The sequence below is a fragment of the Lipotes vexillifer genome, unplaced genomic scaffold (genome assembly GCF_000442215.2).
Source record: "Lipotes vexillifer unplaced genomic scaffold, Lipotes_vexillifer_v1.1 scaffold926, whole genome shotgun sequence".
NCBI lineage: Eukaryota > Metazoa > Chordata > Mammalia > Artiodactyla > Lipotidae > Lipotes > Lipotes vexillifer.
Window position 1 is genome coordinate 921,930 of NW_006798085.1, and position 16,440 is coordinate 938,369.

Consider the following 16,440-nt stretch of genomic DNA (forward strand, 5'->3'; position numbering starts at 1 on the left):
AAAAGTGAATAGGATGAAGGATTATTTTTGATTTTTATCTTATATCCAGTCAAGGTAGCAAGAGCCCACTCTACAAGGAAATAAACGCCACAGGTGAATGCCCCAGAAAAATGTGCTCATGAAGTCAGACACACTTCAGACTCTGTCCCTCATATACATAGGAACCAATCATATGCAGCTACTCCAGGTAGTGGTTAGTTGAAGGGAAAGGGTAAGCACTGATTCCCTCCCAGAGAAGGGCACATTCCTTTTTTGGGCATTAGAATAACAACCACCTAAAAGGGAAACCTAAAACCACTTATTAGGACTAATTTATTTATAGGCTCTCATATGAGCAAGCTCTGTTCTCCCCACTGGAATTTAGGCTTTATTTGGCATTGCAACATAAAGATTACCACTTCTGTTTAAGTGATTCTGCAAAGCCCTGGGAAGAAAGGATTATTTCCAGGATGTCACATGATTAAGGTCATAGAGGAAAGAGCTATTGGCTCAATAGCAAGGAAAGAATTTAGGGTTAGCACAGGGAGTCTCGGCACCAGCCCAGTGAAACATTACATAGTCGTTGAAACTTGAATCTTAGTACCTTTAAGGCAAGAAGTGAAAGAGGCCCTTAATGGAACTTCCCTGGTGATCCAGTGGTTAAGACTCCGTGCTCCCAGTGCAGGGGGCACGGGTTCGATCTCTGGTCGGGGAACTAAGATCCCGCATGCCACACAGTGTGGGAAAAAAAAAAAAAAAGGCCCTTAGTAAATGCTGCTTGTAAAGCATTTCCCTTATTCTGCCCAAAAATTCCTAACCAGTGAGACTCAAAGAGAATTCAAAGGAAGCCCCAGTATTCCTACATCCTTTCTCATCATGATTTACACTACTGGTGATTCTCCAAGGGCAGGACACACTAAATCCTTCTTAAAAAACAGAGCACTTCAATGTATTATAAGTTAATGGTTACCCTTTTCTCCCTCCCAGTAAGTCTCAGTAAAAGGACTAGTTATAGGCCTATCCTAGATTAGTAGGGCCTATGACACTGGCTTTTGGAGACTTTTTCTAGGACCTTCCAGAGAGTCAGGATCCAAGTAGATCCGATTCAACATGCCCTGAAGAAGACATGTTGTTACTGTGGGTTTACCTTTCGGCCCAGTGAAATTTCACAATGCTAAGGTTTAAGCTTTGGTGACACGTTCTACATGAACGTGGCAGGATTATGCCTTTATAATCCTAAACGTAAATATATAACAATAGGATTTATTTCAATCTAACAGCCTCTTTCTCCCTCATTCTAAGGCTACTGAGAACCTCTTGTAATAAAAAGACATGATTTGCTGAAGGTGATGGTCAGGGGAACAGGACTACTACGGGAACAGGTACACTGAGCTACATTAACCAGTAATACCCTCCAAAATGAAGTTTGTGCTTGTGGGCTGTAGGCAATAGCATTACTGGGCATGCAAAAAGCTTTTTATGGAACTGGTCTTGGAGGAAGGGGTAAAAACAAAAAAAATTAGATTTTGTGGGAACTGAAAGGACTGCATGAATTTCCTCACAGGTAACTGCAACAAGGTTTGCCTGAATTATATTTTAAAGGACGAAATAGTACAGTTTAGCACTTAAAGCCCTAGGAGAAAGGTCCAGGAACAACGGTTGCCTTCATAACTGAAAAGAGGGTGTTCAACCATCACTTATAATAAAAATAGTTTTAACCCAGAATGAAGGGCACAAGCACTTACATTCAAAACATTCTGCTTTCACTGTAGTGGGTCTCAGTAAAAGCCACAGGATACATTGTTGTGTATTTCCAAAAAAATATGTAGCTGGGAGGGTCTCCAAACAATAGACACAGAGAACTCTGATTCAAGAGTCCAGCAGGAGCCCAGGGTAAAAAGGTTTACTCTACCTGACCATGACAGTGGATGGAAGCCAGGGACTTTATCAGCTTGTGGCAATCTTTAGCACCCTCCTGCTACGCATGCCAAGTGAATTTTAGTGACAGACACAGCAATTCTCTAGAGTTCCTCTGAGCCAGCCACCACTAGCAACTTCCTCCACAGTCACACTAGGCACCAGTCATACTGCCAGATCCTCACTGAAGATATGCCTTCTCCTATATTGTTAACTTGGTTCCATTAGTTTCCTTCTTCATCTTTCCTATGTGACTCAAAGAGGTGGTGTGGAATCCTTTAAGATCGGTGTGGTGGCCACGAACAATGGTGCCCTGGATTAATCTTTTCTGATCTTATAAAATTTGGCTCCAGTAGGGTTCTGCAGTCTAGATTATCTGAATTCTGAGGCAGTTCACACAAAGTTTTCATATATAAGATGCTTCACCTCGATTACAGATGGTGAAATTTAACCTTGTGGATAGCCATTCTCTAGCACACATTCTATACTTCAGCCACAATGAAGTTCTTACCATGTTCTAAACATTCATACCTCTTTGCTTTTGCATATACCTTTTCCTCTATATAGATCATCCTTTCCCCTCTGTCTGTGTGGCAAAGTCCTATTCATTTTTTAGGACCCAGTTTTTTCTTCCTGAATTTTCTAGGCAGTTAATCACCCCTTCCTTTGGGCTCCCACCACACTTTGCTCATATTGCTAATGTAAGAGGATTAAAACAGACATGAGAGAGGGTTTTTTGCCACCTCTCTCACCTGTGAACCTTGTCAAACTGACAAACAACAAGGCTTGCAAGAACAACTCTTGAAAATAATTGGATATTTATCTGGATGGGATTGCACCAGTGTTCTTGAGCAAGAAGCATGAAAACTGGAGCATCCTCCAACCAAAAGATTCACAGCAATTAACAACAAAAACTGCCAACTGAAACAAACCACAAGGAATCACACCCCTCCCTTCTCACTGTATGAAATTCCAATCCTATTTCAACTTGGGGAGTTATCTGGAGTTCAGGTGATCCCTGAGTACATCAGCTGAATAATGCCTTTAACCTCGATTTGAGTCACTTGGATTATTTTCTTTCAATATCAGTATAGTACTTAGCAAGGTTACACAGCTAGTGAGTAGCAGAATGGGCTTCAAACCAGGGTTTGTCTGGCTTTGGAGCTCAGATTCTCAATTACTATGGCCTGTTTGTTGGGAAAATGAACTGTCATCTTGGACTACCTGTAATAATTTTGTACAGTACTACTTATTCTAAAACACTGCTTTCTAGTCTTTTGGAAGTTTACTCATTTAATTTCTTGAACTGGCCATCCTAACCATTCCCCTTACAATATTGTATGGTATTTTTTTCACTGACTCTTTAAGAGTAAAATAGAGGTGCGGATGATTTTGTGATAACCTTTTGACAACTCTAGAAAACACTGGGCAAGACCCGGGGTAGAGAATCACTGTTCTGGTAAAATTAAAACCTCTGTTTCAGACCTAGGAATTACTACCAGGCACTTACATACACATTACTGCTTCGAATAATAAACAAGAGGGTATAGATGGAACAAAACAAACCATAACCCCTTTATCAACCATGATCCCATAACGTAATATGATTTCAATTTTTCAAAAATATATCTATGCTTAAATACTAGGATAGAGAAGGAACACCAAAAATAAAAAGAGGCTTTTAGGATGGTAGGACTGTAAGAATGTTTCTTCTGGGAAAAACAACAAACAACCACCCTCCCAACAAAACCCACCCACAACTACTATACTAGTTCTATAAATAAAACTGGGAACTTATAGTGGAATGATTATTCAACCTAATTTATTACTGGTTATAAAAGAGAGCTATGGTATTCCCTGGAGGCTCTATGCTATCTGTCAGAACCCAGCTTATTTAAAATTGGGGTATGGTATAAGGCCTCTTATTAAGTTAGCCTACACCGAAAAGATAGCAAATCAATGACTGCTGCTCATGCTACCCAGGCAATTTTGCACCACTGTGTTGCTGCTTCCAGTGTTTGATTAGAATACTGAAATATTAATGTGCCATTGCACGTGTAATCTATGAGTGTTTTTTTTTTTTTTGCATTACGCGGGCCTCTCACTGTTGTGGCCTCTCCCCTTATGGGCGGGCAAGCTCAGCGGCCATGGCTCACGGGCCCAGCCGCTCCGCGGCATGGGGGATCCTCCCGGACCGGAGCATATGATTATTCAACCTAATTTATTACTGGTTATAAAAGAGAGCTATGGTATTCCCTGGAGGCTCTATGCTATCTGTCAGAACCCAGCTTATTTAAAATTGGGGTATGGTATAAGGCCTCTTATTAAGTTAGCCTACACCGAAAAGATAGCAAATCAATGACTGCTGCTCATGCTACCCAGGCAATTTTGCACCACTGTGTTGCTGCTTCCAGTGTTTGATTAGAATACTGAAATATTAATGTGCCATTGCACGTGTAATCTATGAGTTTTTTTTTTTTTTTTGCATTACGCGGGCCTCTCACTGTTGTGGCCTCTCCCGTTATGGGCGCGCAAGCTCAGCGGCCATGGCTCACGGGCCCAGCCGCTCCACGGCATGTGGGATCTTCCCGGACCGGGGCACGAACCCGTGTCCCCTGCATTGGCAGGCGGACTCTCAACTACTGCGCCACCAGGGAAGCCCCTATGAGTGGTTTTGATTTAACTAATTCAATATTCAGGTCATATCCAATGATCCATGATCTTTGTCCTCAAACAGCTCACAATCTAGTTGTTTCAGCAAAAGGTGCAGAGTTAGACATGTTTATATGCATCAAGAGAAACAAACGAAAGCAATATGGCTATTTACACTGTCCCTACTTGGCTTACCGATAGCTGGGTAATCACTTGCTGCAGGTTACGAATCATCTCTACATTTTCTTTTAATTCTTGGTCTTCCAAAGTCTCCACTAGCTTTTGAAGATCCACTTTGCAGCTGAAAATTCAAGCAAAGGAACCAAGGGTTAGTCATACTGCAAAGGCCAGTGGGTCCGTGATTATGTACTAAGGTGGTATAGGTCACTAACAAACATCTGGTAGGAAACTTACGCTGCATGCTTCCTGAGCTCTTCTAGCTTGGCGTTCATTTTTTCATTCGCTTGTTCTGTCTGCAACAAAGACCCAGGAGATCATCAGTGGCACTGCTTGACAGCCTCACCTAATTAGGCCCTCTCTTCTGCTCCTATGGATTAAAACCTAGGTAGAGAGGCTAACTCCTCTGCTATAATAGAGGATTTAGTGGGCTTCGGTTATTTAGCGAGAAATGTGTTTTTTAACAGTCATGGAAATTAGCCCTTCAGTCAACATGAGCTACTAAAAATAGCATCCAAGCAGCTGGGTCTTATGCTTGCCATGAAGCTCAGACTATAGGGTGGAGCGTGAAGCCTTAATTCCATAGAGAACTTTGCAACTAGGGGAAAAAGCAATACTTCCTGGCATGCTATGCCCTGCTGTTTGCAAAAAACCCACTTGCTTTAAAACTGCCTCCTACACTACACTGTTCCCTAGCCCCACCATAAGGACATTTAAAACATAAAAGGGCCTCACATTGAATATGAGCTGAGGGTTTTTTCAAGTTACACTGTGTGATATGGTAGACTAGTTTTAGCAAAAGAAAGCAAGAAAAAGATGAGGCATAAGAATGATGGCAGAGAAGAAGAAATGGCAGAGAGACAGCTACGTTTTGGGAAGGGTTACTGATATTTTCCATTTTATTTCAGTCACAGTATCTGTAACATGCTAGATGCTGCAACAGATTTGGGAAGAACGGTTTATATAGGACAAAACTGTTGTGCTCGTTATGAAGTTCTGACAAGACATCAAACAATAAACCTATTGGGCAGCCACTGTAACAACCTTATAAAGGTCAGATGGGTACATGGCTAGAATAATAAGTACTGTCTGTTATGTGAGCCACACTCACATGTGAAGCACAGCTTCTAGAGTTACTTCAAAGACATAAAATGTAGCACTGGAGATAGAAAACTGTATATAAAAAATCCCCTAGATCCCATTTTCACCATTCTGCTAGTATTGGACATTACAATGGACCTAGGATTTGGCCCCCTTTAAAGAAATCTTTAAGCAGCTTACCCTTCCTTGACTGGAGTACACTGATGCGTGAAGGTGTATAAATTACAGATGTTCAATTACATTTTGGTGGAAACTCATTTTTACTTCTGGCAATCGCTGTGCTATCAAAGATTGAGTTGTATTTAGACTAGTAGAACAATGTTAGTGACAGAGCCCACACACACTGATCCAGGAGGGTACTATCACACATGTAGTAGGACACAGAACTGGTGTAGTCAGTTACATAGTGATCCACTATTTGAAAATTAACCATATGTGAAAGGAGTTAAAATTAATTTTCCAGATGTTTTCTCTCCATGGCAGCTGTTAGGATGCGATATGAAATGTGACATTAGGGGAAGGGAGATAGAAAGGAACTAAAATCTTAGTGAGGAGAATTACTTGGTATTATGGGTGATTAGGCAGAACTTAAGGTGACAGAAGGACCTGGTTCTTTCCTCTCTGATATTTTAGAACAAATCCATTTTAAAATGGGCTTCATGTAGATTCTTTGTGGTAGATATATAGGTGTTCATGGTATAAGTCTTTTAATTTTTCTGTATGTTTGATTAAATGTTCTTGGATTTTCCCTGGAGGGGGCTCCAGGGAGGATATGGTGATATTAATTCATTTCTTTCCATGTAACTTGTCTCTCATAATGAGAAGCATGTTAAGTATTTCAGAAACTAAAGTTAGTAAATGTCCAGACTGGTAGTAGTTTAGTCTTGAAGCCTCACCAAAATGATCCTCTCCAACATCTGGGCTGTCTGACCAGCAGCCTCACTTAGACCACGACTTAATTTTTCATTCTCCTCTACCAGTGACTGATTCTTCTCCATTAGGGATTGTAGATTCTCTGATGGTTCCACACTAAGACAAAGAAAGTAACATATTAGAAAAGTACTTGTGGACTTCCCTGGTAGCACAGTGGTTAAGAATATGCCTGCCAATGCAGGGGACACGGGTTCGATCCCTGGTCTGGGAAGATCCCACATGCCGCGGAGCAACGAAGCCAATGCACCACAACTACTGAGTTTGCACTCTAGAGCCTGTGAGCCACAACTACTGAGCCCACGCGCCACAACTACTGAAGCCTGCATGCCCTAGAGCCCACGTGCCATGACTACTGAGCCCATGCACTGCAACTACTGAAGCCCGCGTGCTTTAGGGCCTGTGTGACGCAACTACTGAGCCTGTGTGCTGCAACTACTGAAGCCTGCATGCCTAGAGCCCGTGCTCCACAACAAGAGAAGCCACCGCAATGAGAGGCCCATGCACTGCAATGAACAGCAGCCCTCGCTTGCCCCAACTAGAGAAAAGCCCATGCACAGCAGTGAAGACCCAATGCAGCAAAAAAAAAAAGAAAAGAAAAGAAAAGAAAAGTACCCGATTGATAACAGTTATATCAAAGGTGGATAAAAATATATATCCCATAGGCCTTAGTGTGGGATTGGTTTAAAATTACCCCCCAGAAGTCTAGAAAAAGCATTCATTCCAATATATACTTCCAGCCAGGTAGTATATTGGATAAATAAAAATGTATGCCTGAACTACTTTAAATTAATGGTTTGGAGGAAGGTAATAATTCAGAGCAAGAAATGGTTGCAACAAGAATGACTAACCTCTAGGTTTAGGATCTTGGTTTAAGATCTTTCTATTTATGCTATGTAGGTAAGAAGTAAAGTCTAACTAATAGCTAAGATACATGTTCTCTTCCTCTTCTCATTCTCAATCCCTCATTAAAGATTAGGGAACTAGAGAAGGAAGAGGTATCGGGGAGGTAGAAGTGACACTGCTAAGGGTCAAAATTTAAGCTAATCAACATAAGTCAATTACCTATTTGCTGTAAAGTTTAGGGAAATAGCATTTAAGGAGTGAAAAAGTTGAAATGATGACCTGTGGCCACTAAGAACACATTTCACAACTCTCCATAAACAAGTGCTCCCTTTTAAATGCTTGCCTCCCTTCAAACTGATGACCCACAGCCTCCTGTTCATTTGTCTATCAATTTTTAATGGCTTAGAGTGGGTGGTGGCAACAATAGTATTCATTTCAAATAGGAGTGGAAGGGATAGAAATAGCTTCAAAGAACGTTTGGCATTTATGCAGATTACTTGCTATCAGTTCCAGACTACTGAAACAGATCAATAAGAAGCAGTTTTGATTTGCTTTTTTTGTAATCCACTGGGATTAATTGCTCAAAAGACTAGAAAATAGGACTGGCAAAAAAAAGATCAGAAGAAACATGAAGATTTGATCTGAAGGAAACGGAAGGGGAAAATGAATAGTTGTCAAGGATATAATAAAGAGAAAAAAAGGACAGGGAACAGCTGTTCTCAATCTCAAGAAAGGATAGAAAAGGATTTCAGGAATAGATGCCCTCTCACCCAGTTTAAGATTTCCATGAAGTCTTATAGAAGATCTTAGCATGTTCTTTATCAAAAAGTTAAGAGCAAGGCCACACCATAGGGTTTCATTACACTCTTGAGAATTTACTAGAACTCTTATGAAGGAATGTTCAATTAAAATGTGGATTATAAAAATAAACTATGAGTAAATTTAGTGTTAGTTTAGATTGCTCTGATTTCTTTATTGTTATTAAGCTGAAAACTTCCATGCATCATTCATGCAAGTTGACAAGCTCCAAAGTAATGATACTTTTAACTCAATAGTTTTTTTCCTCTAAAAATTTCCAAGGTTTCTCTAAACCGGGGAAAATACAATGTAAACCAATGTTTCCTCTTTCAGATGCTATTAATTGCCAATGCTAGTAGGATTCCTCAGTTGAGCATGTGAAAATTGACAAACACGTGCAGAAATCTATACAAAAGCTTCAATGACACACATTCACAAAGAAAAGAATATAACCTAAGGAAAAAAGCAAAAAAAAAAATCGTGCATATAAACTGTACATTTTGTAAAAAGCCTTAAGAAATGTCTCTAAAGACATAAATATACATTTTGAGAAAAGTAGCATCTTTCTCTGTAAAACATTGAACAATTGAGTTACATTGTTTCATTCATCAACTGTTTCTTAGAATCTGTTACTTTTGTAGCTAAAACTATATCCTATAGGATATTCTAGGTAGTTGGAAGTCTGGAATGGTTTTTATTAGTCTTGTCTTACATGAAACAGGTCTGTGCTAAATTGAAAGAAAAGATGGGTCAATTGCTTCTAAACTGGGTATACTAGAATAGGTCTTTAGGAGACCCTTTAAGAGATCCAAGCTTTCCTCAGTTCCTTTATCCAACATTTTAAAAATATTATCAGGAAACCAAGATTAAATGACCCAAAGAGAGAGAGTTACAAAGAGAAGGGCAGTCATTTCTGGGTGATAAAACTATGACAAATTTTAAGATTCAGTCTTTATACTTTTCTAAATGTTCTACAAGAAGCAAGGTATCACTTTCATAATCAGAAAAAATGATTGAGTTATTGAAAATAAGGATATTAAAAGAAAATAGGTCCACACCAAACCCAAGTATAAACTCCAAATGGAAAAATGAAATGTAAAAAATAAAACCAACACAAGTACTAGAAGAAAACATAGGTGATTTCCTCTTTAATCTTGGCATAGAGAAATCTTCTTAACTATGAAGGAAAATCCAGAAAAATGAGGAGAACGTAAACAGTATAGCAACTTTGGAAAACAGTTTGGCAGTTTCTTTAAAAGTTAAACATACAACCCAGAAATTCCACTTCTAGGTATCTACCCAATAAAAAAACATATGTCCATACAAAAACTTGCAAGTGAATATTCATGGAAGCATAATTCATAATAGTCACAAAGTTGAAACAACCCAAAAGTCCATGAACTGGTAAATGGATAGACAAAATGTGGTATATCCAGACAATGGAATACTATTTAGCAATGAAAAGGAATGAGGTACAGATAATCTCAGAAACATTATAGCTGAAAGAAGCCAGACAAAAAGTCCACATACTGCAAGATTCCACATACATGAAATGTCCACAATAGGCAAATCTTGTAGAAAAAGACAGCAGATTAGTGATTGCCTGGGGCTGGGAGTGGGAACAGGAGTGAGTGCAAATGGGCACAAGGGATCTTTCTGGGGTGACGGAAATGTTCCAAAATTGGATTGTGGTGATACTGGTACAACTCTGTAAGTTTACTAAAAACCATTGAATTGCACACTTAAAATTAGTTAATTTAATGGTATGTAAATTATATCTCAATAAATCTAGAGGCTAAAAAATCTGGAGGCATTAAAAAAATGATGGATAAACTTTTTACTACATAAAAAGTAATTTTTTGGCCCGCCTGAGCTGAGGTGTTGGTGGCAGCCATTCCACACTAGGAACTCCAGTCAGAAGAGCCAGGTGAGAGGCCTCTGCACATGGCCCCTGTGAGCAAGTGAATCCCAACTAAGCACAAAGGGAAAACAAAAAAAGTCATCTCAGAGCTGTGACTATTTTCAAGGCCACTATTTTTCCCTGTGGAACACTGCCTTTGGGGCAAAACAAGGAAGGAGCAGCTGATTCTAATGTGCAGTGAAGAAGGAGCACCACTGCAGGCCAGCTTCCCCAATTCTAAAGGCACTCCAGCCGTGTGGCTGACAGGGTCTGGGTGCTCCGGCTGGGTGTCAGGCCTGAGACTCTGAGGTGGGAGAGCTGAGTTCAGGACACTGGACCACCAGAGACCTCGTAATATCAACTGGCACGAGCTCTCCAAGAGATCTCTGTCTCATTGCTAAGACCCAGCTCCACTCAACAACCAGCAAGCTCCAGTGCTGGATACTCCATGCCAAACAACTAGCAAGACAGGAACACAACCCCACCCATTAGCAGAGAGGTTGCCTAAAATCATACTAAGTTCACGGACACTCCAAACCACACCACAAGATTCAGTCCTGCCCATCAGAAAGACAAGATCCAACCTCATCCACCAGAACACAGGCACCAGTCCCCTCCACCAGAAAGCCTACAAAACCAACCAAACCAACCTTACCCACTGGCGGAAGACACCAAAAACAACAGGAACTAAAAACAACGGGAACTACAAACTGGCAGCCTGCAAAAAGGAGACCACAAACACAGTACGTTAAACAAAATGAGAAGACAGAGAAACACGTAGCAGATGAAGGAGCAAGGTAAAAACCCACCAGACCAAACAAATGAAGAGGAAAAAGACAGTCTATCTGAAAAAGAATTCAGAGTAAGGATAGTAAAGATGATCCAAAATCATGGAAACAGAATGGAGAAAATACAAGAAACGTTTAACAAGGACGTAGAAGAACTAAAGAGCAAACAAACGATGATGAACAACACAAAAAATGAAATTAAAAATTCTCTAGGGGTTTCCCTGATGGTGCAGTGGTTAAGAATCCGCCTGCCAAGGCAGGGAACACAGGTTCGAGCCCTGGTTTGGGAAGATCCCACATGCTGTGGAGCAACTAAGCCCGTGCACCACAACTACTGAGCATGCGCTCTAGAGCCCATGAGCCACAACTACTGAGCCTGCGTGCCACAACTACTGAAGCCCGTGCACCTAGAGCCTGTGTTCCGCAACAAGAGAAGCCACAGCAATGAGAAGCCTGCGAACTGCAACAAAGAGTAGCTCCTGCTCGCCACAACTACAGAAAGCCCGTGTGCAGCAACGAAGACCCAAGGCAGCCAAAAATAAATAAATTTATATTTAAAAAAATTTCTAGAAGGAATCAATAGCAGAATAACTGAGGTAGAAGAACAGATAAGTGACCTGGAAGATAAAATAGTGGAAATAACTACCACAGAGCAGAATAAAGAAAAAAGAACGAAAAGAATTGAGGACAGTCTTAGAGACCGCTGGGACAACATTAAACATACCAACATTCAAATTATAGGGGTCTCAGAAGAAGAAGAGCAAAAAGAAAGGGATTGAGAAAATATTTGAAGAGATTATAGTTGAAAACTTCCCTAATATGGTAAAGGAAATAGTCAATCAAGTCCAGGAAGCATAGAGAGTCCCACACAGGAAAAATCCAACGAGAAACATGCCAAGGCACATATTAATCAAACTATCAAATATTAAAAACAAAGAAAAAACATTAAAAGCATCAAGGGAAAAGAAACAAATAACATACAAGGGAATCCCCATAAGGTTAACAGCTGATCTTTCAGCAGAAACTCTGCAAGCCAGAAAGAAGTGGCAGGACATATTTAAAGTGATGAAAGGGAAAAACCTACAACCAAGATTACTCTACCCAGCAAGGATCTCATTCAGATTCAACAGAGAAATTAAAACCTTTACAGACAAGCAAAAGCTAAGAGAATTCAGCACCACCAAACCAGCTTTACAGCAAATCCTAAAGGAACTTCTCTAGGCATGAACCACAAGAGAAGGAAAAGACCTACAATAACAAACACAAAACAATTAAGAAGATGGTAATAGGAACATACATATTGATAATTACCTTAAATGTAAATGGATTAAATGCTCCAACCAAAAGACATAGACTGGTGGAATGGATGCAAAAAAAAAGACCCGTATATATGCTGTCTACAAGAGACCCACTTCAGACCTAGGGACACATACAGACTGAAAGTGAGGGGATGGAAAAAGATATTCCATGCAAATGGAAACCAAAAGAAAGCTGGAGTAGCAATTCTCATATCAGACAAAATAGACTTTAAAATAAAGACTATTACAAGAGACAAAGAAGGACGCTACATAATGTTCAAGGGATCAATCCAAGAAGAAGATATAACAAGTGTAAATATTTATGCACGCAACATAGGAGCACCTCAATACGTAAGGCAAATGCTAACACCCACAACAGGGGAAATCGACAGTAACACAATAATATTAGGGGACTTTAACACCCCACTTTCACCAATGGACAGATCATCCAAAATGAAAATAAATAAGGAAACACAAGCTTTAAATGATACATTAAACAAGATGGACTTAATTGATATTTATAGGACATTCCAAACGAAAACAGCAGACTACACTTTCTTCTCAATTGCACATGGAACACTTTCCAGGATAAAGCACATTTTGGGTCACAAATCAAGCCTTGGTAAATTTAAGAAAACTGAAATCATGTTAGAAATAAATTACAGAGAAAAAATGTAAAAAACACAAACACATGGAGGCTAAACAATTCGTTACCACATAACCAAGAGATCACTGAAGAAATCAAAGAGGAAGTCAAAAAATACCTAGAGACAAATGACAATGAAAACAGGACAATCCAAAACCTATGGGACGCAGCAAAAGCAGTTCTAAGAGGGAAGTTTATAGCAATACAATCCTACCTGAAGAAACAAGAAAAACCTCAAATAATCAATCTAACGTTACACCTAAAGGAACTAGAGAAATAGAAAACAAAACCCAAAGTTAGTAGAAGGAAAGAAATCATAAAGATCAGAGCAGAAATAAATGAAATAGAAACAAAGAAAACAATAGCAAAGATCAATAAAACTAAAAGCTGATTCTTTGAGAAGATAAACAAAATTGATAAACCTTTAGCCAGACTCATCAAGAAAAAGAGGGAGAGGACTCAAATGAATAAAATTAGAAATGAAAAAGAAGAAGTTACAACAGACACCACAGAAATACAAAGCATCATAAGAGACTACTACGAGCAACTCTATGCCAATAAAATGGACAACCTGGAAGAAATGGACAAATTCTTAGAAAGGTATAACCTTCTGAGACTGAACCAGGAAGAAATAGAAAGTATGAACAGACCAAACACAGATAATGAAATTGAAACTATGATTAAAAATCTTCCAACAAACAAACGTCTAGGACCAGATGGCTTCACAGGTGAATTCTATCAAACATTTAGAGAAGAGCTAACACCTATCCTTCTCGAACTCTTTGAAAAAATCGCAGAGTAAGGAAGACTCCCAAACTCATTCTATGAGGCCACCAACAGCCTGATACCAAAGCCAGACAAAGATGTCACAAAGAAAGAAAATTACAGACCAATATCACTGATGAAGATACATGCAAAAATCCTCAACAAAATACTAGGAGGCAGAATCCAACAACACATTAAAAGGATCATACACCATGACCAAGTGGGATTTATCCCAGGATGCAAGGATTCTTCAATATACCAAATCAATCAATGTGATACACCATATTAACAAATTGAAGAATAAAAACCATTTGATCATCTCAATAGATGCAGAAAAGGCTTTGACAAAATTTAACACCCATTTAACACAAAAACTCTCCAGAGAGTGGGCCTAGAGGGAACTTACCTCAACATAATAAAGGCCATATATGACAAACCCACAGCAAACATCATTCTCAATGGTGAAAAACTGAAAGCATTTCCTCTAGATCAGGAACAAGATAAGGATGTCCAGTCTCACCACTCTCACCACTCTTATGCAACACAGTGTTGGAAGTCCTAGCCATGGCAATCAGAGAAGAAAAAGAAAAAAAAGGAATACAAATTGGAAAAGAAGAAGTAAAACTGTCACTGTTTGCAGGTGACGTGATACTATACATAGAGTATCCTAAAGATGCCACCAGAAAACTACTAGAGCTAATGAATGAATTTGGTAAAGTTGCACGATATAAAATTAATGCACAGAATCCCTTGCATTCCTATACACTAACAACGAAAGATCAGAAAGAGAAATTAAGGAAACAATCCCATTCACCATTGCAACAAAAAGAATAAAATACCTAGGAATAAACCCACCTAAGGAGGTAAAAGACCTGTACTCAGAAAACTATAAGACACTGATGAAAGAAATTAAAAACAACACAAACAGATGGAGTGAGGTACCATGTTCTTGGATTGGAAGAATCAATATTGTGAAAATAAGTATACCACCCAAAGCAATCTATAGATTCATTGCAATCACTATCAAACTACCACTGGCATTACTCACAGAACTAGAACAAAAAATTTCACAATTTATATGGAAACACAAAAGACCCCGAATAGCCAAAGAAGTCTTGAGGGGAAAAAATTGGAGCTGGAGGAATCAGACTCCCTGGCTTCAGACTATACTACAAATCTACAGTAATCAAGACAATATGGCACTGGCACAAAAACAGAAATACAGATCAGTGGAACAGGATAGAAATCCCAGTGATAAACCCACGCACCTATGGTCAACTAATCTATGACAAAGGAGGCAAGGATATACAATGTAGAAAAGACAGTCTCTTCAATAAGTAGCGCTGGGAAAACTGAACAGCTATATGTAAAAGGATGAAATTAGAACACTCCCTAACATCATACACAAAAATAAACTCAAAGTGGATTAAAGACCTAAATGTAAGACCTGACACTATAAAACTCTTAGACGAAAACATAGGAAGAACACTCTTTGACATAAATCACAGCAAGATCTTTTTTGACCCACTTCCTAGAGTAATGAAAATAAAAACAAAAACAAACAGGGCCTAATGAAACTTCAAAGCTTTTGCACAGCAAAGGAAACTATAAACAAGAGGAAAAGACAACCCTCAGAATGGGAGAAAGTATCTGTGAATGAATCAATGGACAAAGGATTAATCTCCAAAATATATAAACAGCTCATGAAGCTCAATATTAAAAAGAAACTAACAACCCAATCAAAACATGGGCAGAAGACCTAAGTAGGCATTTCTCCAAATATGACATACAAATGGCCAAGAGGCACATGAAAAGCTGCTCAACATCACTTACCATTAGAGAAATGCCAATCAAAATTACAACGAGGTATCACCTCACACCAGTTAGAATGGGCATTATCAGGAACTCTACAAACAACAAATGCTGGAAAGGGGGTGGAGAAACGGGAACCCTCTTGCACTGTTGGTGGGGATGTAAACTGATACAGCCACTATGGAGAAGAGTAATGGAGGTTCCTTAAAAAACTAAAAATAGAATTACCATATGATCCAGCAATCTTACTACTGGGCCTATACCCAGAGAAAACCATAATTCAAAAAGACACATGCACCCCAGTGTTCACTGCAGCACTATTTACAATAGCAGGTCATGGAAGCAACCTAAATGCCCATCGACAGATGAATGGATAAAGAAGATGTGGCACATATATACAATGGAATATTACTCAGCCATAAAAAGGAATGACGCTGGGTCACTTGTAGAGACGTGGATGGACCTAGAGACTGTCATACAGAGTGAAGTAAGTCAGAAAGAGAAAAACAAATATCGTATATTAATGCATATATGTGGAATCTAGAAAAATGGTACAGATGAACCCATTTGTAAGGCAGAAATAGAGACACAGATGTGGAGAACAGACGTATGGACACCAACGGGGGAAAACCACGGTGGGGTGGGGATGGTGATGTGCTGTATTGGGTGATTGGGACTGACATGTATACACTGATGTGTATAAAATTGATGACTAATAAGAACCTGCTGTTTAAAAAAAATAAATACAATACAATTTAAAAAATATTGTGGTAGGGGCTTCCCTGGTGGCGCAGTGCTTGAGAGTCCGCCTGCCGATGCAGGAGACGCGGG

General features: G+C 39.4%; 1 protein-coding gene across 1 annotated transcript in view; it reads right to left on the bottom strand.

Moving 5' to 3' along the window:
- Positions 1–16,440, bottom strand: part of KIF4A (kinesin family member 4A) — a gene marked incomplete at its 5' end in the record, with an annotated part of 127,147 nt that overhangs the window by 48,817 nt on the left and 61,890 nt on the right. The window contains 3 exons of the mRNA XM_007470149.1: positions 4,744–4,849; positions 4,963–5,021; positions 6,723–6,855. Coding sequence (XP_007470211.1) covers positions 4,744–4,849; positions 4,963–5,021; positions 6,723–6,855 — 298 coding nt within the window. The remainder of the gene's footprint in view (positions 1–4,743; positions 4,850–4,962; positions 5,022–6,722; positions 6,856–16,440) is intronic.